The sequence below is a fragment of the Drosophila melanogaster genome, chromosome 3R (genome assembly GCF_000001215.4).
Source record: "Drosophila melanogaster chromosome 3R".
Lineage (NCBI taxonomy): Eukaryota > Metazoa > Arthropoda > Insecta > Diptera > Drosophilidae > Drosophila > Drosophila melanogaster.
Window position 1 is genome coordinate 15,663,152 of NT_033777.3, and position 27,754 is coordinate 15,690,905.

Sequence of the window (27,754 nt, forward strand, 5' to 3'; positions counted from 1 at the left end):
CAGGGGCGGGGAATCGGGCTCAAACCCAATCTAAACGTATTTATGCAGATGGTTTTGAGCGTTTCGAAATGTTTTTTGGCTGGCTCACTTTTTCCGCACACAGATTTCAAAATTCACGTGCGTGTGTAGGTGTTTTTGTGTTGGGTTTTTGCGAACACATTTTTCTCCTCTTGCCGTTTTTGGACCGTATCACTTTGACAAACATGCAGATTATCCCGGAATTATTAATTATTGTATCTGCAAACAAGCCTCGCCGTCAGCTGTCTTGTCGTGTGTTCATGGGAGAGTATGCCGATATACATACATACATAAAAGAGCATTTTGTATTATGAATTTTTGGCAACCGGCAAACAGGATGGCTAATTGGTAGACCACGTGAGATTTGTTATCCAAATTTTACATAGCAACGTTGAAGAGTTTTAGTGCTTATTGGCATTCAATTAAACTTCAGAAGGCCTATATGGCACGGCTTATAAAAGAATATGTGCATTTTTCAATTAAAATTTATCTTTTTCTAAACATTTCCAATTTAAAGATGAAATACAAAATTTCTGATCCCATGTATATTTATATGTATGTATTTTATAACTTTTGTGTGCTAGCAAATACTTGCGAAACTATTGTACCCACTAGCTACTTTTCAGCACTCGCATTTTCATCCGAAAGATAAATCTAAGCTTAAAAGATTCTTTTGCAAAATGTTTGTTTTGGCTGGAGCTAAAGCTATGTTATATGAATGTTGTATGAACACATTTGATACACTTTTAAGTCGCTATACTTTGGTATCTCTGGGTTTGGCAATTTCTCCAGAGTGCTGGCAGCCTTAAGATACTTTTCAGTTTGCATCTTTTCTGCGGTTTTGCTCGAAAAGTTCTTCGAGTTTTCAGAATGTGCGTGTGGTCGCCATTTCCCAGCAATACCCCGCAGTTTTCCCCCCTCCGTTGGGTCAATCACTTAATGCGCCTTTAATTTGCATGGCCTTTTCTGCTTTTGGCCCCCAAGTTGCAGGGAATGAGCCGCTAATGTGTTTCGGTTTGGTCCCCGGGTAACAGGCAAAGGCAAACATATCACTTGACACGCCTAATGAGTCTGGGAGGGGTGGACTTTCCGGGGGGTTGGGATTTTCCGAGGAGCGAAGCATGGATATTACCGTTAGCGACTTTGACTAAGTTGCGGCCAAAAGCATTTGTCGCTGCTGCTGTCGACAAATAACTATTTATAAAGAATTTCCCTCCGTTCTGTAAACAACTTGTAAGTGCACAGAAACAAAAAGTAGTTATAATATTTTTGATTATATTTGATGATATTTATTGTAAAGAAATAAATAAATAAATTTTAATTTTTGTTACATTTGGTAAATAAAAGATATATATAGAACTATATTAGGCCCTTAGATATATTACATCAAAATTCCTTTAAGTGTAGCCCATTCAAAAGATAGGCTTCCTCATTTTCCACTCTCCACCTAATTTTTTCATCTGCTTTCAGCAACTGGCACAATGGAATTGCATTGAAAACAAACGGTTAAGAATGTTTATAAACAAAACACAGAAGGAATGCGGTGGGTGGATGGTGGAAAAGTGGGCGGGGCTGGGGCCAAAGTGGCGCAGAAGGTGAAAGTATAACGATAAACGTAAACAGTAAGTGGAGGTGCGAAAAAAATGCGTAAACACAAATCGCATTGCAACAAAAAAAGAGTGTGCACCAATCAGCAACATGTTGCTAAGACACCAGCAACTTCTACGGCAATTGAGCGAGAGAGAGAGAGAGTGAGCGCGAGAGAGACCGAGTTCATTTTCGAAGTTCAACTTCGAAAGAGAGTACTTCTTGGGTGATATGAGAAATAACATTGAATTTTCATGCCGGCTGGTGTTGTTGTTATTGCACTTTTACATGCAGCTGAAAAACAGCAACAAAGAAGAAAAAACCAGGAAAATGCTGAAATCGCTGCCTCCCCCTGTTTTCGCCACCACTCCCATCAGACATTGACCTTGATAGTGGTCGTTGTTTTTGTTGCTCTTCTTCACTTGATTGAACGACAAAAAGTTGTTATTTTTGCTTACCGGTAAAAAAAATGGTAATCGATATGATGAAGTATAATTTAGTTTTATTGGGACATTTTCGAATGATACATTTTTAATGGACAGGTGCAGAAATTGATACACTTAGATGAGTAATTTAATGAGCTTATTATTTAAAAAACTAATTGCTAAATCTGTTTTCAAAAATCAGTCATACTTATTATCGCTCGACTGTCTTTAAATCTGCTTTAAGTTTTTATGTGTTTAATAAAAAAAGAAATTAATCCCCAAGCTTAAGCAACATGAGAAATGTTGAGTTACCATTTCAACATTATGTGTTCATATTTTTACAATGGGCTTGGCTTTTCTCAAATATGATTATGATGTTTATCATGTTATTGACTGTCACAATATCACAGCCAAGGAACTACCTATGTTTTCCTGAAACTTTCCATAAATCGTCTTAATGGGCTCGGTAGATAAATAAAACGAGAACAAATAGCAAATACATACAAGTTTTTGGGTGACACTCAAATATAATTGGAATTGATTAGGAATTAAAATAATACTTTTCAACGGTTGCTAAACTACATGATTGTACATCTTTTGGGATATGTACATAAGAGTTCAACGGCATACGATTTTAAATGCAAGGTAAACAAATCGTAAACATTCTTTGGTTGGAAAAGACAGAGCTAGGTGTGCACTTTTAAATAAAAATGTGCCAAGCAATATTTAAAGTAAATTTTTTTATGATTTTATTTGTACTTTCGCCAGCAACATGGACAATTTTCCAGCGCCAGCGAATGTCAACTGCAACGAAAATGTGCGAAAATGCCGATTAGAACGAGCCCGAATGAGTTCATCCTCTCTCTCGGGAAGTTCATTTCCCCGAACTCTCTCTCTGGATTCGGCAGCGGCAACCGATGTCGATGTTGCTGTCGTGTTGTTGCCGCTGCACATGTTGCAGATGTAGCTGCCGTCGTCAGTCGCTCGAAACGAATTTGGAATTCAGTTTTTGACTCGACGTCGCAGGAAACGGACGTGAGTGTCTCGCATGTTGCCACAATAATCGAAAAGAAAACTCTGAACGGAATACGAGACTTTTTTCAAGATATGTGAATCACTAGTGGATTACTGAAAACGAAAATAAATACCAACGAAAATATTTACCACAAATCCCAAGCAAACGATACGCGCGTCGTGCAAACTAATAATAATAAATCAAATACCACAAATATTCTGTGTTGAGTGATACTCGAAAAGTTGTCAAAAATCAAAGCGAAATTCGCAAGCAATACATTGGATTAACAATTGGCTCGAAACCGATTTGATTAGCTAGCAAAAGACAAGCAGAAACAGTTTATCAAACCACTTGACAAATATCCGTTGGACTATAAAAGCAGAAAAGCGGGTAAGTGGGCAGGGAAATGGAAAATGAAAAATCAAACCTGGATATGCCGCTGAGAAATTGAAAACTTTTACGCACCGGATTAGTTGGCGATTTTGGGTTGAGCTTCTGTAGGCGAGTGACAATCTTCTTAGCAAAGATCAACGGAATTTCCCTTTGATTTGGGAATTACAACATTAAAGTATGTTTTAAAGTTGAGTTTTCTAATCTTCAGAGTGCAGTGCTTACTAATTGAAACGAACTGAAAAAAGGCATTCCAGCGGAGTGAGGCCGTAAAAAACGAGATTTATAGGAGGAAGTTGGGGAATTATTCAAATAAGCAAGTGAAGGATTATATCCGATTCCAAACAAAATTCCCCGAAAGTGTGCGTTGTGTCTATCGAACAGATATGTTTATCCATATAAAGTTACGCCCGAGTGATGAGTGATTTTTGTGGAAACAGCAGATAGCTGTGCAGCTATCTGCTATCAAGCCATAAAGCACAGAACTCTTGTGGCGACCCATGCGGCTCCATCAGAATGTAAACAAATCATCTCTGGGTTTCGCTGGAGCTGCGGCTTCTTCCCTTCTTCAAAGCGTAGAAACCGCCAAAGAGACGAGAAAATAAAGAGAAGAAAAGACTGCGAGGGACCTTTAATTATAACCAAATACTAGTTGAGGCGACACCTTTGTTTACCTGCATTTTCGAGCGCTGTGTTTTTCCATTCTGTAAATTTGTTTAAATTATTAGCAAACGCGCAACAAGTGCAGCCAGTCGAAGTTCATTATTTTCCCCAATTCTTTGGCGTGTAAATCCTTTGGTAAATAAGTAAAGTATACCCCGCCTGTCGTCGGCGCAACTCATAAATTCACGCAAAATAAAATTTATGCTTATGGCTGGAGCTGGGGAAGTCGGACAAGAAGATGTACGAAGGATCGCGATAAGATCTGGTCTTAAATGAGTTGTTAAACGGGAATCGTGGTCGCCATGGATATAAATAATAATAACAACTCAATCTGGAGTGGCGTGGGTAGCTCGAAAAGTCCTCGGACAAGTGAACTGTTGCTTGCGGTCACAATGATTCTGGGTACTGGATTTTGAATCGATTTGAATCGTGTGAATGGGAAGCATTCTACCTGTTTGGCAAAATGAATTTTAATTCGGAATTGAGTCGTACACATGTCGGCCCTTTTTCACAGGATTTCCGCTTGCTGTTTAGCCTTTTTTTTCGAATGAAATCCCTCGGCTAATTAGTATGCCAAGCGTGTGCCCCTGAAATTTATAAGCCAACTGACTTTTCTCTGTAGTTGAAACATAAATTTCAGTAAAAGTGTCGTCTGTGCACTAGAGCACAGCAAGAAGTATAGGCCTTTTTATAAACTTGATGTGCCAGTGATGAATATTTGAGTGCAGACGATGACTAAAAATATCTTATTTGCTTTCTGCGGCAAGTCTGCATCAAAGAACTAAGTTCATTGAATAGGCCAACTTATGGCAATTCCTAAGCTACTTACAAGGTAAACTTCGCTCAGACCTCAAACAGAAAGTATCTTATGCAAATAAGTCGCTATATGGCGGACAGAAACAAAACATTCGCGCAGGAATATTAAGCAGTAAGAAATTGTAAACACAAAGGAAAATATTTGTTATACGCTTGTAAATTTATAGCGGCAGCAAAGTCCAGCCAAGCAGAGGAAAGCGTAGGAAAAGCGAAAGCGCACAGAAAAGCCGGGGAAAATTCAGGAGGCTGTTTTTCACGCTCAGCTGCCCGGCGGCCGAAGAGGAACTGGCGAAAAAGGAGGAGGCGAGCCTGAATAACAAAAAAAAAACTTTATCGCAGTGCTCGCAGGACATGAATTTTCCCCTCATCTCCCACCACTTCTCTTTCAGCCTTAATGCTGAGTGACATTGATGTGACATGCCGTCATCTTGCCTCTCCTATTGCCCACCAATCTTTGCTTTATTTAAAAGTTTTTCCTTCCCTCGCATTTTTCTCGCCCAACGCCTCGGGGGCGTGGCAAGTTGTGTTTGGTTAGTAGAGCACTTACACCTTGTGGAAAACAAGGCACCTCGGGACCCTGGCCCTCGCAAATAATAAATGATATGTAAACTAAGTCAAAAGTTGCCGTAGGTTGGGTAAATCACAACTGAGGGGCTAAAATCCGGGCCCAGATCCCAGTAATTTGTGCGTGTGGCCAGGCCCTAAGGCATTTCCATAGATTAAAGATGAAAAACTAGGGAAAAACCGGCTTTAATGTAGTTTAAAATGCGTGCAGAATAAATCAAGGAAAATCAGGACTTATACTACAATCCTGGACAAGCTACTGATAGGACAGCAATTAACATTGAAGTAGTTTAAACATAATTATAGTATCATTCACCAGTTAGACAGTACTTATCTGAATCTCATAAACCCTCCAAGATTTCGCAACCATTATTTCCGAGGATAATTCCAACTGTCTGCCACATTTGTTCCACTTACGAGTCCGACAATCCCCCGCTGTGATATCAATGCCCTAACTATAATGTCTCAATATCCGAGCGACCAAAAGTAGAACGAGTGCGACAGAGGAGAAAAGCGAGATACAAATTCTTACCTGAGCCTGGCTTTCCATGGGCCAGACAACAACGACGCACCCATATCAATTTCCTTCGTGCGACCCAAACGAATTAAAATTACACATAGACTGGCGGTCAAAAAAAAAAACAAAAAAAAGTAGAGAGGGAAAATATACCCAATAGACGGTAGGGATTTCGGAGATCCTTTGCCTTGAATCCGAAGGCCTGTCGCCAATGCCGGAGAACATTTATCATGGCAGCTAATAAATGCGTTTCCCTTACCTGACCGACACGAACCCAATTGCAATTGAGCCATATAGCCTATAGCCACATAGCCATATAGCAACCCCCGATATGAGGCTTGACTTTTGGGCTGTGTCCATCTAATTTTACTTTTTCCATTCTCTCTCTTTTTATTTTAACAATTTCCCAATCAAACAATTCAATTATGAAAGTGTATAAATTTGAGCCAGCTGTTCTTGTACTTGAACCGCAATTGTCTTTGTCAAGTAGTGGAAAGAAGTTCTCCCGGAATAAATCAACTGCGAGTTGAAAGTGCGAGAAAGTGAAAGGAAGACGGGAGAAATTGCATTCATTTTGGGGAAGAAATGGAAAACCCTTTAATTGGTCTTGAAGTGTTTGAGTTATGATCAGAAGGGGCAGGGAACTCGTAATCCCGAGCCGATCCAATTCTATTCGATCTTAGAGACAGCTGTCCTATAAGTATGGCCAGCTTTAAAGCAATTATCCGAGTGGGCCCGGCTTTAAGACAATTATCTAAGTGCTTTTGCCCCTGCCTCTGATTTTGGGTCCATTCATTCTTATCGAAACGAGTTGCCCACGCTAATTGCCCACCGAACTCCTGCACCTGATTCGGTTAGGACTTTGATTTCCATTACGCTTCCTTTTGAGCCTGTCCATAACATTTCCGTTTTACGCTTCAGTTAAGTCCGTTTCTTGGCCGAAAAGGAGGAAGAGTAGAGAGTTGGGATTGGAATAGGGATGGCATGGAATGGGATGGGATACGAGCAGTCGACTTAATCTCAAAACAAATCGATTTCGTTGACTGTCTGTCTTGCGTTTGGGTTTTCTCGGGACTCCCTCTGCTTAACTTGGCTCTTTTTCAACACGATTTATTTCATTATTCTCGGCCGTTGTTTTTTTTTTTTAAGTTTTTGTCTGCTCAAGTTAATCACCCAGACCAGACAATTCAATCGATTTCCAAGAGAGCCCAGCCGTAACTAAAGCTTTAAGTTTTGCTGAGTACATTTTCTTGAAATTCAATCTTGTCTTTGGAGATTTCTTTTCCGTTTTTATTTCGATTTTACTTTTATTTTCGTACGATTTCTTTTGTTATTTATTAGTTTGGTCTGCGCCGGACTTCAATTCAATTCAATTCAATTTTCTTTACAACATTTCATCTTTGACATGTTTTGTGTGTCCGTCGGACTGTCTGTTTGTCATTGTGTTTATATCCAAGAGCTCCTCCTCCGTCGCCGTCCTCCCGTTTCCTGCCGCTTCAGGCCGTTGTCGTCTTCGTTTTTAATATCTTTTAATCTCCAATGTCAACAGCGGCTTACATTTGATTGCAAGACAACACACACAGATACTGTGTGTACACACATATACATTTTTTGTCGAGATCTTATCAGGCTGCAGTGCCTCGAATCGAGACTCTCTTCGCCGTTCCTCTCCAGAGCTGTCAGCTAATTAAACGAAGCCAACTGGCAACATATGTTGGGAATGGGAATAAGATTCAGCCTCAGAACGAGATTCAGAGTCGGCTTCGGATTTGGATTCGGAATTGGAATTGGAATCGGACTCGGGAATCACAATGCCAACCTTGGACTTGGACTACCCCACACAACAGATGGGGAATTCTTGGGCTGTCAGTGCAGCTGAGCTGAGAGACAAGTCCCACAAACAGCAGCCGAATGTTGAATGTTGAAGTTTCGATTCAAACCCCATCCACTCATGTATCTGTATCTACCTACCGCGCCTCATAATATATCGGATTGCCACGCAGGACCATCAATCATCCGTCCTAACTCAATTGAACCCCCGAAACCTTAACGCCGAAAAAGGTTTCACCAAGTCAACCGTTTTTTCTCAATTATTTTGTCAGCATATGTGTGAAGAAAAAACACAACCGCAGCCAAAAAAAAAGGATAATAATAATAGAAGTATTGAAAATAGAAAACACGAAGCACACACGCTGAAAAAACCTGGGGTAAAACAATTGCTAGTGAGTCGACGGAAATCGGAAAATCGGGGTGCAAAGGGATAAATATAGCAAAGCTAGCGAGCAAAGTAAATAAAAATAAATAGCAAAAAATGGAAACGCATTAAGGAAAATCAATAAAAATTAACATTTGGCCACAAAGGGGGTGCTGTTGGAGGTGCCAGGGGGTGGTTGGGTGGACGATTTTGTTCCATTTGATTTTATTTTTCAGTTTGCATTGGCTTACAGTCGTGTTCGCGGGGAAATGGGCAGGATCAGGCCAATTAAAGATAGAAAACCCGGCAATTGTTACGTGCCAGGACATCCATGTGTGAGATAATTAGCACACAAAAGGAGACAAGGCCGCATGCTGAGTACTTTTCAACTAACCAGAGTCCTTTTCTCCCTCTTCCTTTTCAGCTACAAGGCCGCCAATGAAGGCTGTCCAGATGACAGCGATCGGGCAGCGAATTTGACACGCACCCAAAAACATCAAAGCGACTCGCAACCGAAACGGTTAACCCCCCTTATATAGATAATTCCCCGCAGTCCCGAAGATCGAGGAGGTATACCACCTATACCACTCCCCGTCCAGCCGAAATCACACGTACTCAATGTGGAAAATGCTGGATATGATGGAACTGTCCGAAGCAGAGCTCTTCATGTTCGACTGCGACGATTGCTCGGGCACGCCCCTTGCCCCACCGCCCCAGTTCCTCATCCCACCGCCACCAAGACCGCCGGCCCTGGCCGAATTCACGGTGGTGCCGCAGGATTGCAACGAGGAGCAATTGGCCCAGCAGCAATGGGAGAGCGATGTCTGCCAGGCAATGCCGGTAAGTGGGAAAATCTACCCAAAATATGATAAGCCCATTATAAAAACTCGAAAAATTCTCCAATATTAAATCTCTTGCTATTTAAATTAGTTGAAAACAAAACATTATTTATTCAAAGCTCAAAACTGTATATTCCTGCTAATGCGCAGAGTTTTCATTCCTGACCTTCGATGACATTTCCTTCCCCAGTGCAACTTAGGCTGATTATAATTTTGAGGGCGTTGCAAATGGGATTTTCCAACCCGACCCCACGGGTGGATGATTATGCAACCCAACCCTCTCCGCAGTGCCATAATGAGGCCTGCATTTTGGCACAGCTGTCGAGATTTTCCCCTGTCTGTTGATTTTCCGCTCGCCGAAACGAGTTGCAAGTGATTTGGCTTTTTGTGTGAGGTGTCAGAATTGTATGTTGCCTCATTGAATTATGTGCTATATGCATATTACAATAACAAAAGCCTTCTTGTCGCTTTTCAAGTGGTGGGTTGTGGCTGTGGGCGTGGCCGGAGGAGTTGATTATGAGCTGGTAGAGCTGAAAATAAATGTTAGCAGTTGAGTAGGCACTCGAAATACCCGGCGAAGGATGCGAATTGATTTATTGACAAGCTAAAATTATGCCACCTGATCGAAAATCTGTTCGATTTGTGGCCTAAGAGGATAATTGCTGGATAACAAATTATTATTGACATTATTTTGCTTAGCCAACAAGCCGCCTGAACTGGAAAACACATTCGAGTTATCTGAAATACTAGTAGAAGGCATTCAAAACTCTATGACCTCTTTAAGGCCATTAAACTTTAAGTTAGCCATCCGAAAGCACAAAAAAGGACTCGATGAAAAATTGCCAACCTGCCACGCCCACTCGAACAGACGTAGCCCACAATTCGGGTGCCGGCAGGAACCGCAAAGGAATCACTTTAAAGCAAAGTGAAACAAATTTCTTTTCGTTTCAAGTCCTTTTGGCCTCCAGTTGCCGGAGCAACAGCTGTTGCGCCTTGGCGTGTTGTTGTTGCCCCCATCATTATAAGGACGAATAAGGACGATACCGACGATGCTGGCCATCCCCTTGGACAGTGGAAGCCCAGTAACAGTTACACTGGAAATTACAATAACAATGAAAAGTTAAACGGCAGCAACACAACACAAAAAGGACAACAAGGAGCATTTTTCGGCCGCCAGTCGTCGGCAACATATGGCCCGAAATCAACCCTCAACTTTAAAAGGTTGTCAGCGGTTACAAAGGCAAAAAACAAAATAGATATTTCTATATAATTTCTGGCCTCAGACCGAAAACAGCCAGATAGATAATTTTCCATGTGGAAAAACTGTAACTCGGCACTCGTCTAATCTGGGGCAAGTGTTTGTTTAGGCGCTGGCGATGATGGCTGGGGGTAAACTTCTGGTAAAACAAAGATCAAATTCCACATATCAACACCGCAGCGGTCATTGATAAAATTTCACGTGCTCCAAAAATGGAAAAATAGAAAGAAGAAAAAAAAGCGGCTCCAACCCCCAAAAAATCGTTCGACTCCAAGTGCTTTCCACTTAATTCTCAACATGATAAATTTAAATAAATACGAGTATAACCCAAAACGAAACGAAATGGAGCGGGGGGAAAAATGTATCCATATAAACCGGATCTGTGTGTGGTCCCCGTCATCTTAGCGCATTTTCTGTGTGGGCACTTGAGGCTGTCGCCGTTGATTTATGCTGACAAATCAAATGTTAATGTTAACATGCAGTTGATGTCAGAAACTGTATCTCACGGCCCTCGTCTATCGAGAAAAGTATCTAAAATCCAGGCACGGGATTATTTTGAATGTAATATGCGTTTAGATCAATGGGGAATTGCAAGTCCGCATAAATCGCAGGTAAACACATTAAAATCTCGACGAAATCAGCTTAAAATCAATTTGAGCAACCGAATCAATTTAATGGATTAGCGTTGACGAATAAAATTCAATGGCGGAAAGCTCTGTCGCCCATCAAATTGATAAGTTTATCGGGAATTGTGCCAATTTGGGAGTGTGCGAGTGTGCGTGTGCCTGTGCATGTGGATGTAATTGTCAACTGGCAGAAGGAAAAGCAGCGAAGGAAAAAGCCGAGAGGGGAAATCTTGAAAAAATCGGCGAGGAAAAACCTTTAAAAGGCAAGCGGAAGTGGCATCCTCGCCAGACATGCGAAATTAAATTTCCACCAAGAGTGTGCGACTGTGTGTATGAGTGTGTGTGTGTGAGCGAGCTAAGGAGCAAAAATACTTGACAAGCAGCTTCTGATTTGCTCCAATGGGCGTGGCAGCAAATAATCCTTTTTCCAGCTTTCGCTTCCTTCTTCCTCGTCGCAATATATGTGAGCATGTATGTGTGTTGAACCGCTCCTTTAAGCAGACGAGAAACTGTTGAAGATGATGACAAAGGAGAGTATTTCGGGGGCCGAAGGACATCCAGACTGGGTGTGTAGCAAATAGCATGACATTGATATCAAATGTCGTGAGAATGCGAAATTCCTCAGCTACATCTTCGTCTATATATAGCTAAATTCTGTTGCCTTTGGCTTTTGTTGTAGTCTGCTTTTGGGCGCTTTGGCTTTTGGTTTCCGTGGAGTGAGTGGGTTGCTGGCCTAGTGGGCGACTGAGTGGGTGGTGTTGGCATGGAATGACAAGGCCGTTGTTGTTGCTGCTGTTGCTGCTGCTGCTGCTGTTTAGTGTTGATGTTGTTTACAGTTGACGTAGCCAGACACAGCTGCAGACAGTCGCAGAAATCAAGCGGAGAAGGGGAGCTGAATGAAAAATATTTGTGTGCACAAAAATTGAATTTTCATGTGAGAATGGATGTCCTGTTGAAAAATATGAAGGCAACTCTTTTGCTCGAGCAGGCAAGATATTTATGTGGCCAGAGGAAAACAGAAGATGGCTTTTAAAATTTGAAGCTGCCCTAAGCAGGTTTACATTTAATTTGTAATACATTGGATTTCTCACCATCATCTTGTTAAATTCCATATAACCTGACTGCGTTTTCCATTTTCCGATGCACTTTTCCACTACCCCATTATCGGCGCCATCGCAGCCACATCGGCCCAACAAGTTTCGCAACTCATTACACCCCCCGAACATCTTATGGGAATGGGGCTCAATCACGAGCTGTTTCCAAACAATTGCACTGCCAAGTGGTTACAAAAACCCCGGGGGTTTCAAGGAGCTCCACTGGCGGGGGGGGAGCTATCCACCAGGTCGATTCCCGATATGCACGTGCAACGGAATCGAAGTTGGCGAGGGGGTGTTAAAAAAAAAAAGGAAAAGGGGGGAAAAAAGAAATAGAACGCAAAGGCGCCATCCACACATGCATCGCATGTTCGAAAAACTTTTGCCATGTTATCAAAGCAGTCAAGTTCTGGCCTTTGTTGCTGTTGCTGTTGCAAAATAGTTTTCATCCTGCAAGTGGCACGTGCTTGTTGCTGGCTTTTCCTTTTGTCGTGTTTTGATGGTGAAAACTTTTGTGTTTTTCTCATCAGGCACGAAAATGAAAACGCGCTAGTCGTTGACTTTGCCAGCGAAAAGTTGTTAACTTTAAGTTTCAGGAGCGGTGAGAACTTTTCCATAGGTACGAATGGGTGGCGGAATTCATTTTGACGACTGATTTTGATGACTTGCCAAACGGTCTTCCCAACAATGTTGCTCGAGCTTTTTTATGCACTTTGGGCACACTTAAAGATTTAGGTCAAAGGCAAACATTTCACTTAATGGCCTACTCAGGCCGCCTACTCAGGCCGCCTGTCGGTTGCCGCCCTTGAGCCTGGTGATTTTTCACGATTAAAAAGTTGCCACAAGGCCGGAAAAACATTTTCAGCACACACACACACACACACACACACCAGCCCACAGAAGCTCACACGCATAAAAGTAAACAACATTTTCCAGCTTTGGCTGCGTTAATCTCACTTTGCCTTATTCCCGCTTTTTATTATTATTATTTTTTCGGGTGGGTGTAAACTTTAAGCCATAATTTTATATTCCGCCCCGCCCGAAACCCGTCGACTAATGGCTTTTGTTGTCTGCGACTTGAAGGAGGGCTTAATTATTTTATCGGCCAAGTTGTTCTGGATGCACCGAGAGAAATAAACGCACACTGTTTGCGTTAAAATTGCACTTATAACTTACTAAAAACTCATAATGAATTGGAAGAACTTATCAACATGAGTTGATGGGATTGATTTTAAAATGTCTATTGAAATAACCTATTTTTTCGAGTGCCCACTGTTTGTTTGCCTTGTTTGCCTGTATTCCCTAGACATAAATCGTTCAAACTCTTATCGTTATCTTCTGCTTACAATGCCTACTCCTTTTTTCCTTCTTTTCTTCTTTTCTTTATTTAATTTAATTTATGGAATGCCCAGGGGCCAGGGAGTGTGTGTTTTTCAATGGGTAGCGAGGGGTGAACGGGCGGTTATTACAAACGGCCTAGATGGAAAGCCTTCAATCATACCGGTGGCACTGCTTATCTGGGCAAACAGCGAGCAACTCTACTTTTGTTGTTATCGATAATGCGACTCTGTTTGCTCTGCCGCTTGTATTTTTTATATTTTCATTTTTATCTTCGGGTTAATCCGTAAGGCAGCTGCTGGAAGCGTTTCGGTGGCAATCGACAACTGTCGCAATGCATACAGTTATTGCCCCCGCCTCGCGATTCCAGAAATAAGCTACATGCATTTGTTTGTTTGGCCCCAAAATGGGCATTACAAATAGGTAAACGCCTCGCGAGTCCAACAGCCCTAACACATGTATGTATTTTAGATTTATCGATTATCAACGCACGCAGTCGCACACAATGCAGTTCAAAGTTGAGTGGAAAATGTGTGAAGCGTACGAAATGAAAGCGGGAAATGTTGGCAGGGCGAGACAAAAGGAAATTGTTTCATTTTCTTTGCACTGATAGAAAAATATTGTGTGACGCAAGTGTGATTTCTATAAATTCAATTGTGAACTTAAGTTATTGTAGGGAATCGAGCGGGGCATATGCGTGCTGATAAATGTTACGTAACATTGCAAGCAATCATCAAATTAAAGGGCTGTTCATATAACAATATTCCTCAAAATACCTTAAAATATTCTATAATTTCCGTTACCTCATACCACCTTGGCGATTCACTTCGATCCCAGCAATGCTCCAAATTCAAATGAAATGATGAGAAAAGACGGAGGGAAAAACTCGTGTCAGGTCTCATTAATCAATTTGATTACGAGCATTTGAGCAGTTTTCCCCCTGCCAGATTTCCAGCTTTTGGCGTTGCACTGCACACACATGCCACACATAATTGTTTAATTTATTATTATTTGTATTTGGCTTTCGCCTCGCTGCGGAATCGATTTGTCTCTGAATGGGTTTCAAAATACAAATTTCTTAATTTTTATTTGTGTGCGTTTGGCTTGGCTGCGATGATAAGCGATCCAAATGCGAGCAGCTTTCGGGGATGCCCCGTTCCCCTTTTCCACATCCCCCCCCCCCCCCGGATTCGATAATTTAAACAATTTCGCCATGTGGATGTCGGCTGTTGGACTTCAATATTTTAATGGCTTATCTCTGGGGGCTAGATGTAAATGCTCTCTTGTAATGCTGTTTGTTTATGCTCTCAATCCGAGTCCGTATTTGTTGCTCTCAATGAAATATGAATAATATTTATATTTGCTGCGAGCGCATGATTAATTACTGCAGCCCAGCTGATAAGCGTTTGAATCGCTTTGTGAGTGCTTCCGCATTTTGCCGCGAACTGTGCCACTCGTGTTTGTGTTTGATGTGGGCAAATAAATCAAAATCGGAACGTTGGAAAAATGCTTTTAATAAATTAGTGAATGCACAAAATGCATTACGAGTTAAAGAGTAACCTACATTCGAAGACAAAGAGGGCCGCCTAAGTACACACACGCATACAGTCGCTGGCAAAATTATTTGCACAGCTGTCAAAGTTTGACCCCAATTTCCGTGTTTGGCGAAGCTGCGTCGCTCTCTTTCTCGCTTTCTTTGATTCCACCTCGCTCGCACACTCTGTGTCTCATGGCCAAAAAATATTTTCCATGTTTTTGAATGATTTATGCCACGCGTGTGTGTTTGTAACCCGAACGACAGGTGCATTTGTGGAGGAGTTTTTCCCACTTCTTCGTTTTTCGCTTTGCCTTTTCAAGTTTGACTCTCGGGTCAAACGGCCAACAAAAATGAAATAAAATGTGAAACAAATAAAAATACTTAATGCAAATATTTCACATTCGGCTTATCGTTTTTTGACAGAGACGAGTGAAGGCGGAGACCTGATAGGCAAATGTTTTGGGTTAAAAGATTAGGAAATGTATTTGAAAAAAAAAAACATTCAATATTTAAAACGTTTTTATCTTTGCTAACTTTTTTATTTAATTTGCTTTTTGCCTTATCCTACGCTTCATTTCCATAGATAAACCATTTCCACTGTGTCCTTATCAATCTTTATTCACTTGTCGTATCAACTGATTTCCCTCATTTATTCCCGACTTCATTATTTATTTAGCAACTTTTTTTGCATGCCCAAGCATAAATTCAAAGGCAAATTGCCTACCTTATCCCCACTCCAACTGACCTTAATTTCCTGGGCCTGGTCAAAGGCAAAAAAAAAAAGAAAATAGTTGAAAAAGGTAATACGCCCACACTCCGCACTCTGAGTTTGAGGAAAAGCCAAAGTAACCGAAAGGTTAACAGCGCAAGTCGCGTGCGCTGCGCTTTTGTTTGCATTTCGTTAGGCATATTTACGAAAATATTTCCCTGCCTTACCAACAGCTTGGTTTTCCTTTCGGCCGCGCGTTTTTGGGCCTTTGTTTATATGCAAAATGGCTTTGTGTTTGAGTTGAGCGTTGATTTACTCACACTCAACCACTCAACTTTTACTCTTACTTTTACCGCCGACTAAGACCGACGTTTCCCCCTCTATATCTTTGCAGATCTTGGATGCCAGCCTGTACAGCAGTCAGTCGTTGGCCACATCGGCCATGATAGCCGTGTTCTCGCTGCTCTTGGTCTTGATTGTTCTCATCTCGTCGCTGTTCGTTTGGAAGTAAGTACACTTAACAAAAATGTATGCATCAAAGGGGGAATTTCAGCTGAAGGCCGACAGAAGAAAGCTTTCATTTATGTATATAATAGATATATGACATAACTGCAGATCTTCGACCTAATAGGTATTTTTTCCAGTGTCCTGACCAAAGATATCCGCAATGACTCAATTACTTGGCCTGGCCCACACTCGATGATTTTCCCCTGCGAACGCGTTGTGTGGCTTTGTCTTGACTATTACAACGGCTTGTCCCCTTCTGGCAACTATTCTATTTTTTTTTTCCATTTTTCCTCTTTGCTTTGCCGCAGTGGAAGCTTTAAAGGAGGCGTTAACCATTGCCTGCAACATGTTGCTCTTTTGCCTTTATGATTTATGTGGCTCCAAACCGCAGCAGAAAAAATAGAGTTTTCAGTGGTAGATAGCTGAGATGCGATAAAGAGGCGGAGTTGCTGCATTTCATAGGAATTTCTTTCGTTTTGCGCTAAGGCGAAGCTTTTCCAAAGTGTTAGCCACGTAACGTAACAATTCAAATTTAAAAGTTAAGCCCCAAATTAAATTCTAAATATTACAAGCATGAACATATTTTAGCTCCTCCCGAAAAACATAATCAACTCAGGGGATAATAAATTTCGGGCCAACGCTGGCAAATAAAATACAGTGCAGGTGAAATCGCGGTAGCTAAAAGTGTTGAGCCGCAAAAATGTTCACGCCGTATAAAAAATGCAAGCAATGCATAAAGATTATAAAACTATATCAAAAATGTATGCAAACATGTGAAAAATGTGAAAAATAGAAGAAAATAAACTAGAGGAATAAAAATCCATTTGGTAAAGCTGTCGAAACAGGGCTAGCGAGGGAAAGAGACGGGGCAAGCGGAAGAAAGAGAAGCAAAAAACGCGTTGCCAAACGAAAATTAATGTAGTCTACTTTTGAGCGGAGCCACACTGACCTATATGGCAATGTAAACGTGTGCATTGGGTGTTTGTGTGTGTGGCTGTGTGGGTGCACTTAAAACCGAAACTAAATTAAATTGAAATTTTAAATAAATGTTGCTGCAGCAGCTGCAAGAAAAAAGCACGTGAGAAATGGCTCAGGCACACACACAAATCAACTTTTAGTTGGTGGTAAAAAAAAATCCGGACTCACATGCACAACACACAAGTAAAGATATAAAACAATTTACTTTTACAGTCTCCGCAAAAAAAAAGCAAAGCAAAACCAAAAAAAAAACACTCGAAAAAACTCAGTCGGATTGCAAACGAAATGAAATCTGCTGCAGAAATAAACCACAAAAGAGGAGCTGCAGAAAAAGGGGCGAATGAAACGAGTCCTGGACATTGTTTGCATGTAATGCAGTGTGAAAACAGAGCCATGAAAAGCTGGGAAAGCTGGAAAAGATTTTTGCACGCACAGCAGAGTAGAAACGAGAAAGGGCCGGCTAGATAATGGCTATGGGCAAGGCCAAAGCTTTACACCACATTTTTTGCCCTGCTCTTAAAGGGTTAAAGAGGAAAGCGGAAGGACCTTAAGGATGTGGGACTTCTGGGGGATAAGCTCATGCCCCCCGCTCATTAACATCAACAAGTGTTGAAGTTATATGCTCCCCAAAAAACCCAAGGCTGTCCCGAAATCGATTTTCCTTTCACCAACAATACGCAACTTGTTCGGCAATATTCATGGGTCCATGAGAAAAGCAGAGGAGTTATGGCTACAAGCGATTTTCATACATATTCATTAAAGCTTGCTGACCGCACACACGCACAGTGGGTGGAAAATGGTGGTGGTTGGGAAAATCGGAAGGTGGCGGAGAGGGAGGAAAAACAACACTGACTCTTGTTGTTGTGCTTCATCATTTTTGAGGTTATGCCTCGCCATAACAAAGGCAGCAAAAAATACAAGACAAACGGGCATCTTTATTACATAGTTATCTATGCATGCGTCTGTGTGTGGGTGTGTGGGCGTGGGTTTTCCAGCTTTAAGTGTCTAACTGACCTCCCCCGGAAAACTGTGTCTGTATATTTATGTCTGCGTGTGAGTGTGTCTGTGTTCGTGCCATTTTTGTGGCATTTATGATGTGGCACATTATTTTTGCGTTTATGTGTATGCGTGTCCTGGACCCTAACATTCGAGGAAAAGGAAAAGCAAGGAAAATAAACACACAACTATGAAGAGCCATAAATAAAATAGCAACTAATATTATTTATATTTCTGTTTGAGCTTCGAAGCAAATCAAATAATCATATTTGTCACTGTAAGAAAAAGTCGCTGGCTTTGCTTCATAGAATTCCAGAATCTCGTTTTTTGCACCCTCTGTAGTGCGTTTAAATTCTTTATAAATAATTAATTAAAATGCCCCGGACAGATTGCCCCCAACCGATTATCATATAAAATCCAAACCATAAATTGCATTTATTATGATGCATTTTGCCTTTTATTTTTTGTTCAACCCCGCTACATTTCCGCTGGTAATTACCTTAATTATTTTAATAAACCGCCAGAGTGTTTTCAGCACTCTCCGATTGCCACACACTTTGGTGCAAATGTTTGCATACTGGAACTTTATTAATTACACGAGATTCGAGTGCCATGCCATACCAAAAACCATATGCAACACGTGTGCGTGTGGCGGCAACCAACAAAAAATGATGATCTTTGAAAAAAAAAATCTGAAGCCCTTGTTATTAAAATTGTTAACATTGTCGTCAGTTAATAATAATTCAATAAATGTATATGCTTAATTTGTAAGCAAACATTTTCCCCCAACCCAAATTCGGGGAAATATTTTACAAATTTGAGGCCGCAACAAAGTCAAGGCCCCGTCGAAATGTTCATTCATATTAAATGAGCAGGGCAACCCCGGAAACCAGGAGAAGTAAGAGTTATGGCAGCATTAACATTGTTGACTGGTAAATAAGTAAAATCAATCTTTTTTCTCACTGCCTATTTGACTTGGGTATAACCTGTGTGTGCACGTTGTTATCAAGTATGCAATAACAATCACAATTTCAGCTGATTACGGCCAAGGAGCGTGGCTCAGCACGGTTGCATTGACGATTTCCCATTTAATCAAATGCAACTTCCAGAGTTGCCATGTTACTGTGTGACTCAAGCCGTCAACAGGCGTTCCTTCCACTTTTCCTGCTCTCCGTAATTTGATGCCTAGTCGGGTCTTGCCCTGCGGTTTTGTTTCTGCGGTCAATTTGTTTGTTGGCTGGCGGGCCGGCCGGCCAACTGCAGTGAAATTATGCAATGGTCATTCCGATGGGGCTTTCGAGTGTTGATCGGGGGGGCAATGGCAGGGGGAATGCGGAGCAGACCACCAAAGTGGCGGTGCTGGTTTTGTGGCCGGAGTAAGCAGTCAAATAGCATTTACTTTGACTGCAGTTCAAACGAAATTATTGGTTGGGAAAATGTATTCATTAACTGTGGTCGTCCAAAAACTCAGGAAACAGTTGACCTGCAAACAGAAATGAAAGTGTCGATTTTTTTAAGATTTTAATACAGCTTGAAAAAATATTTGTCTTAAACTTGAGTTTATTGATTTTTGAGCAGGCTTATTAAATTTCCAGTTCTTTCTTGTGTTTCAAAATGCTCCTTCATTCTCTGGCGACCTATGCAGATTATGAGCTTCTGTTTCCCTTGTTTCAATCTCTTTCGTAGCAATTTCCATATCAAAGTATTAACACGCCCGCTTCTGGCAACCATCTCCACCCTTTTTGCAATACCTTGGGAATATTTGTAGTACTTCTCCTTATTCTTTTGCCTATTTCTATTTGGTTTTGTTTTCTTTGTAGTTTGCTTTTTTACGTGTCAGGCTTTAGACTCTGCAACCCCCAAAAGGCGAGTGTGAGTGTGAGTCTGGAACTTTAGTTCAGAGTTCATAAATAAAAGATTCACTTCTTGCCAGGCAGTAACTCCCTCACACGCACACAATAACATTGTTGCCCCTTTCGATTGCCGGCTACTTTTTATTGTAAATTGCTTATGCCAAAGGAGAAACCCGTGTCTGTTTCTGCCCCCCAAAGGTATTTCGCATTTCGCATTTGGCTTAAGTCTCGCTTCAACCCCTTTCTGCATATATCGAGCATACAAATGGTTTACTTTCTTGCCAAATTGTACGACACTCTGGGGGATGGCCCCGAGTTCCATGGCCTCTCTTTATGGCCAGTTGGCCATAACGCTTAGAAATCAAACAAGCCTCTCAAAGGGTTAAGCCAACAGGGCCAGCTCCTCCTTCCACTTCTCGCATTCATCCTTGATTTCGTTTTTACGCCTCGTAAGTGAAATGAAATGAAATCAAGGGGCACGGGGACAAAAGTCGAGTGCGGAGTGCCTTGGTTTGTGGCATGCCACATTATTTAATTTACTTTTAAGAATATTCCAGCAGGCAGACAACTGGCAAGAAGCTCAATCCCCATCCCAATCCTCATCCTCCCATCTTCATTCCAAGGCATCTCCTCCTTGTCTTACTCTCACCCAAAAGTCAACAAGCTGCTCTTCAGCTGGCTAACATGAAATGTGAGAGGCGTGTGTGTGTGTGTGGGCTGTCTATTATATCCTGCAGGAAATCTGGAATACTATACTACATTGCCAAATAGAGTTTGTTAGTCAGCCAAAAAGACTTGGTGTATGTAATCTCGAAAGACGCAAAATGCTTCAATTTTAATTAGATCAATAGGCTCAACTACGCTTACTTATGAGCTCAAGCCTTGAATTATATTTTTAATGCAAAGTAACTTTGTAACGCTGTAAGAAATGTAGTTTACAAAATCCTAGGTCAAAGAAAATTCGTATATTCTTTTCCATCCTCCTTGGGTAAACTCTTAAAAGTAGACAGGCATTTTTAATGTCTTCCCACAATCAGTTTTCACGTGTGCGCCAGTGTTTGTGTTGGCTGAGGGTTTTTACGAAACAGGGCTGCGTCGAAAGACGCAAAATGCTTCAATTTTAATTAGATCAATAGGCTCAACTACGCTTACTTATGAGCTCAAGCCTTGAATTATATTTTTAATGCAAAGTAACTTTGTAACGCTGTAAGAAATGTAGTTTACAAAATCCTAGGTCAAAGAAAATTCGTATATTCTTTTCCATCCTCCTTGGGTAAACTCTTAAAAGTAGACAGGCATTTTTAATGTCTTCCCACAATCAGTTTTCACGTGTGCGCCAGTGTTTGTGTTGGCTGAGGGTTTTTACGAGCGACTTCCGTTTTGACATCGCAACATGTTTACCTACAAGACATTACAAGGATGTTTGGGGCTCATCCTTCCCCAGTTACGTGGCGTCAATTTAATTTCACATTTTTCATTATGCTTATGGCTGCACGAAGGAAGGAGACGCTCAAGGCTCTCTGTTTTCTTTGCCAGGGGCAACACTTAATTATGTTCATTATTTCCATGGCACGCGGTTGTCGCTCCTGGGGAATCCCCAGCTTCTCGAGCTTCTCCAGCTCATCATCATTCTGACAAGCCCGACGCTTTGTGCTCATTTAAATTGAATTTTTGGCTGTGGAGTGTTTTGTGCTGCTTTGGCATTCTTTATTAATCAAATTGTTTTCGGGCAATTTCGCAAGGAGGCGATAGCCCGGCCTTTGCCTTGTTTACCTGACATTTATCAAGGTTGCTCTACACCCTGTTGGTCATTACAAATCGATTTATCTTTGGCTTGGGCCAAAGAACTTATGGCTCTATTAGGAGGGGGGAGTTAAACCTAAAGCAACGCTAAATGTTTGCTAAAGCCGAGCAACATCATCATCATCATCAGTCTTCTTTAGCCATCGTAGAAGCACTTATTAATCGCTTTCTTTCTCTCATTTTTTTTGCAGAAACAAGCGGAAGGTGCAGAATCTGCTGCCCTGCAAGACACCCACACGAGGCCCCCTCAATGGAGCCATGCCCCTGGGCGGTGGCACTTTGGGATCGGCGCACCACCATCATCATCACGGGATGTACGAGGATCCTGATGCGCACTTGGGCCACCATAGACCCCTGGTGATGCATCGGCATCATCATCACCAGCAGCTGGCGCACCATCATCACTATCAGCAGCATCACTCCGAGGTTAGTATCTTTAGATCCATTATGAAGTACATATCCTTTCTGGCTTTCCCACCCTCGCTCATCAGCTGACAAGCCAACTGACAAACATTACGACAATCGCTGTCAAAACATTGCGCAGTCATTGTCTCGCGTTCAGGTTACTACTCTGTTTTTGATCCTGTCACATGCAATTCAATTGTAAGACGAAACCACATTTCCTTCTCGCCGAGGATATCCCTTTCTGCATATTATTCATTTATGTCTATGGTCCTTTATGCGCCCATTGTACGCCTCAATTTACACTTGAACTTGACATGGCACAACGTACAAACGGCGGACACATTCATAAGATATGTGAGAGTATGTCGTATCCTGTTGTTTGTCCCCTACCCTCCACTCAGCTTAATTTCAGCTCCTTTGTGTGCCTAAATATTTTACGACTCTGACGCCTCGAAGGCTTTTTCTGACCCAAAACGTGTTTTCTTTATGACGCGCTCACCCTCGGTTTTATTCCATTTTTTCATATTTTATGTGCGAGTTTTGCTCATTTTTTTGCCTGACTGAAGTGTGTGTTTATTTTATTGTCTGATAAACAGCGCCTGTAGGGGCCATATATGAACAGAAGTCTTAAGTATATTCCAGTTCAATTAGTTTACACATTATCCCTTCTTTTAAACCAGTTTTCTTGGCTAGAATGCAGATCCGACCTAGTTTTTAAGGTTCAATTGGTGGTAGGATATAACCAACTTAAACTTTTACTCTCAATACTTTAAATGGGTCGTTTTTTGCTTCCCCGTTTTTTTTTTTTTTTTTTCTTACCCATTTATTATTCATTTTCCCGTGGCATTTTAAACTTCTTTTTTCTGCCTTTGTCAGCTTTGTTCTGTTTCAACAACTGCTTATGCTGCTTGGTTGCCTTCCCTTCGACTTGCCCCTTTTACTGCTGCCGCCTTGTCCTGTCACATTTCAAAGTCCTGCCCGAGGGTACGTGGCAGTAAAGCGGCTTACCAAGAACAACCTTCTCCTTTCCCGCAAGAGGGTTGCAATGCCACACGGAGCACAAAAATGTCATAATGACAAACTCGACATTATTTATAAACATTCTCCTCAGCTTTGTTTACTAAACTTGCATTGAAAATCGTTTGGTTTTCAGATGAAACAGGAAACAACTATGATTGTGGGCAATGCAAATATTTTTCGCAGTGCAGTCGAGAAAGTAAAAGTAACGTCAAACGCGCTTTTCCTTACCCCTTTTAAATTTTCTTTTCTTTTGCAACATGTATCTAATTTATTTTTCCTCTTTCTCTTACAGCTGCTCCAAGGAAAGAGTATTCACTATCCCAGCGGCTATCCCATGACGCGTTCGCCACCGTTCTTGGTCAGCTCCTCACCTGGACCCGATCCCTATCGCTCCAATGACAATGTCTACGAGGAACTGGGACCGGGACGCGTTGATTCCGATGGCGAGTCGGAGCCGCCACTTCATTCAGATGACGATTTCGCCGAAGATGAACTATCCCTGCCTGGCGAATGCAGTTTCCAGAAGGAAACCAACCTGCCAGCGGCAGCCGGTGCCACGCCCTATCACGAGAGGGCGGCGGGAAGCAGCAGCAGTGGCACAGGAGTAGCAGGAGTAGCGGGAGCCACTGGATCAGTGGCTACATCCGCGAGTCTGCCACAGGCTGTTCAGGAGCGTCACAGTGTCCTGAGCAGTGGTTCCTCAATGGGTCAGGACACGTCCACCGCGACAGCATCCTCTGCCAGCAATAACAATCACGAGTTGGCATCGGGATCGAACAATCGCCGTACTGGCCGCACGCGACAAAGTCGCAGCTCTCAGGATCAGGATCTCAACAACAGCACCTCCACGGCGGATATTGCCGACCTGGCGCCTCTGTACGACAACCGCAGCAATCTGATGTCCCTGGGCTACGTGGCTCGCTCCACAGCACCGCAATTCTATAACACCTTGGAGCACGAAGTGGAGCGCAGAAATCGGATTAATGCGCAACTCAGCAAAGCCCCAGTTCCTCCGCTATCCACGATTTACAGGGAACGCATCCGCTATCCCCATGCCAGCCAGCAGTATCCGTCGAGTGTGGCCAGTGGCCTGATGGCCGCCACGATGAGGGCGAGAACTCAACCGAGGGTATTGGACCGTCGATTAGCACCACATCAGCATCAGCACCACCGCATACACGCTGCACCAATGGCCCAGGAGCCATCCTACTGCTACGCAGAGCCCATGTACAATGCCAACTATTACTACGAAAGTGCTGGTGGCGCCCGGCCTTATGCCTCCACCTTACTACCCACTGCTGCGGACTATAGGCATCCGTACGGGGACTCCAGTTTTGGATCCGATTCGGGATACAGCCACCATACGCCTGCCAGCTCGATTGGGCGACAGGACTATGACGTAGCCGAGCCACAAGTGCTAACCCAACCGAAACCAAGCAAACTTAGTTCCGCCCTAAACTTCAGTTGGAATCGCAACTCGCGGAGCAAGGGAACAAGTGGAGGAGCTATTGCCAAGACCTCGGGAAATAGCAGCAACAGTAGTGCCACCAGCCCCAACAACAACAGCAGCGCCTGCTCCACCGTCACATCCCAATTGGAAAACAACAATACTGCCAGTCTCTCACCAGCGTAGATAAACTAATCAAGTATACCCCATAAAATATCCTTGTAAATAGGGGGGTTTGAATACTAAACCCTTGTACAGTTAGTCATATCTCTTGAGCTAAGCATACTAAATATCAAAACTGTCCTGCGTGTACATCGTCAAAGCAATAGTTGTTTAACCAATATATATACTAAACTCGAAGCGGAGAGCCCAAAGTTTCTTGATAGGATTATCGGAGATGGTTGCCATACCACCAAGTTTTCGCTCTGTTTCAAAAGCAAGAACTTGTCGCAAAGCAAAGAACTTATAGGTCTTAAGTGTTTTTCCAATGTGATTGCCAAATTCTACATTATAATACTAAACTTTATTGAAACCTGCAAAACTAATTTATAATCTAGTTGTAAAATAGATATGACCATAATGTTACTTTTAAGTTTAACTTTAGTTTTGTTTGTTATTTTAGTTTTTAAGTGAAGTAGATAAAGAGAAGAGCTCCTAAAAAATAGTTGCACAGAAGGTCAACAAAAATATACCAAAATATTAAAAAACAAAATGAAATCAATGAAATGGGTTTTTATTTTTTCAAAATTTTACAAATTTTTAGTTGCTTGTATTTTGGGTTTTTAATGTTTGGCCATTCCAATTTAAACGCAGAACAAATATTTTTCTTTTAATACGTACAGCATACTTTTCGGCGCTGCAATTATCTGGACAAGAATTCTTTTGGTCTACATACTTTTCAGAGAAACTGTAATGTTAACTAACAAAGGCTCTGTTAGCTTACAGACAACAAAATAATATCATTTCGTGCAGCTGACTTCTTTTAACAATTATAATATTAGCACATTGTGGTGCACTGTTGATTTAATAGTAACTTTGTTGGATTTTGTTAAGCATAAGTGGCAATATGTATTGCATTTAACCGCATCCTTTGAGTAACGACAACCAAAGGCTCTAAAAAGACTGTTTACATATAAAAGAACAACATATTTTACTTATTACCGAAACAATAATATACTGTATAAACTAAATCATAGTTGGTAAAGCTTTGTAAACTATATCTTGGTAAGGAATCCATGCAAGAAGCGCAAACGAAAATCAGATAAAACACCCATTAGGTATATCGAGTGAACCACTTTAGCGGGTGCCCTTGTCAATGAATTCCCGCGACATAGAGAACACTTCCTAGGTTGTAACAGAACTGTAAATAGCAGATGGGGATCACTGCCTCCCCCTGCCAACGTAATCGGTAAATATATCCATATATCCTTACAGTCCCCAAGCCCATCCAGCCCATTTGCCCCAGCGATGTGTGAGCTGAAGCGAAATGTTAAATTTTCTTATATGAGCACAATGCAATGTATCCTATAAACCGTAGTCTATACATACATATTCGTACGTAGAGTACATATAGCTTAGAATTGAACAATCCCAGGAGGAGATATGCTTATATTGATAAGGGCCGATACCTAGACCTCCCCTCCCACGAGTAGAAACTTAAAAGGATTAAAACTTAGCCTAGATTAACTTCTTCAGCCATCAGCCATATGATATGCAATAATTGCTTTAGATCAAGTTCAAGTCGTTGTGATTTTTGGAAAACAGCCTATCAAATTCGAGGTCCCTATAAACATGATAAGGGGTATATACACATACGGAATCGGTATGAAAAGACCCAGACATTTAAAATGCAGTAGCACAATCATCGAGCGAGTGACAAAAAAAACGAACAAAAAACAGCAGCTTACAAGGACTAATCCTAAAATTAACTAGATGTATGGTTATCAGCCTATCATTTTATACAAAGTAGGGTATTATTCTCATCCGTATTTCTTCTCTTTTCAAATGGTTTCCATCGAACTCTATTTCAAAACTATTTTAATTTGAATTTTACATATCAACGATCGTATTTATGTAATATAGCACACCTGGTTTCTAATACTATCAATATCAGTACAAACACTATATTAAAGACGACAAACTTTTATCCTAAACTTAAACCTTCCAAGCAAACCAAACTCGATATGAAATTTTCCTCCATCGCAAGTTGTACATACGGACATCAAAAAGAAAATGTTGCTGTAGCTCTTCCAAACAAGTAAACAATAATTATAAAATGTTTAAAAAATTCCATAAAAACTTAAGTTAGGCAGCAAACTAAATTACTCTAGGTATGTAAATAATTGTTTTCATGTTAAGTTACTAATAAATTTTGGACAGCATATCAGGCCAATGACTCTAATTTAAGATCTTTCGTATACCAAATAATTTTCTACAACCGCTTGGATTTTAGACAATGAAGAGATTCTTTTCATTCAAATGCAAAGTGAAATAACTAAAAGAAGCGATTTAATCGAATTTATAATGTTTAATGACAGTTAATCGAAGTAAACAGGTGTGGAAAAAAAAACTCAAACATCAATATAAATATCAATTAAATTAACAAAATGATTAGCAATTAATTATGCCCCAACAACTAGTTAGTTTATACATTTTTTGTAAAACAGATTAAACAATTAGTTACACCTTTTTCTATAAGCAGATATTGATAATAATTAAAAGAAAGAAAAAGAAAATCCGAAAACCAATCAAATTATGAAATATAAAAAATTGAGTTTTATTATCCCTAAGCCGACGGGGGTGATAATTTTAATGGATATGAAAACAAATTTGTTTTCAAAACTTTAACGATTTGGGTTCTTTCAGCTTTTAAAGATTATACATTTTCTTGCGTGCGCCGCACTACTTTCTCTAGGCCTTTCTCCAAATAAGTCATACCCTTAATAGGGCGCGTGAATCTGCAACAAATTAAATATGCGCGCGTGAGCTCCGTGGAGAAAAAAAGGGGAGAAAGTGAGGCTACATATATGGTTGAGTTTGTTTTAGCGCTTGTGCATGCAGTTAATGTGCTTATTTTAAAATTTAAATTGGCTTGCGCAATGCGCACTTGAGTGGCAACTCCACAAAGGAGTGCGAGCTGGGTGAAAGGATGTGTG

At 41.3% G+C, this 27,754-nt stretch overlaps 1 protein-coding gene and 1 long non-coding RNA gene across 3 annotated transcripts; both read left to right on the forward strand.

The window, feature by feature from the left end:
• Positions 1–3,031: 3,031 nt before the first annotated feature.
• On the forward strand, positions 3,032–27,362 carry pxb. 2 transcript variants are annotated; one of them, NM_001275680.1, is made up of 5 exons: positions 3,032–3,435; positions 8,614–9,029; positions 15,985–16,097; positions 21,919–22,153; positions 23,445–27,362. In NM_001275680.1, the coding sequence occupies exons 2-5, from the start codon at positions 8,808–8,810 to the stop codon at positions 24,783–24,785; spliced, it is 1,911 nt and encodes a 636-aa protein (NP_001262609.1). In that variant the 5' UTR covers positions 3,032–3,435; positions 8,614–8,807; the 3' UTR covers positions 24,786–27,362. The 2 variants fall into 2 exon arrangements, with proteins under 2 accessions (NP_001262609.1, NP_788681.1); NM_176504.2 differs by having other exon boundaries at positions 23,445–25,300.
• On the forward strand, positions 4,827–5,525 carry lncRNA:CR43849 (long non-coding RNA:CR43849). Its single transcript, NR_074016.1, has 2 exons — positions 4,827–5,026; positions 5,082–5,525. It is a non-coding gene; the product is annotated as a long non-coding RNA:CR43849 (long non-coding RNA).
• Positions 27,363–27,754: the final 392 nt, after the last annotated feature.

Bases quoted from the DNA above. Each gene is read 5' to 3' on its own strand.
- pxb (NM_001275680.1), top strand. From the start codon at position 8,808: ATGTGGAAAATGCTGGATATGATGGAACTGTCCGAAGCAGAGCTCTTC. The intron at 9,030-15,984 runs GTAAGTGGGAAA...ATATCTTTGCAG, and splicing joins ATGTCTGCCAGGCAATGCCG to ATCTTGGATGCCAGCCTGTA. The intron at 16,098-21,918 runs GTAAGTACACTT...TTTTTTTTGCAG, and splicing joins TCGTCGCTGTTCGTTTGGAA to AAACAAGCGGAAGGTGCAGA.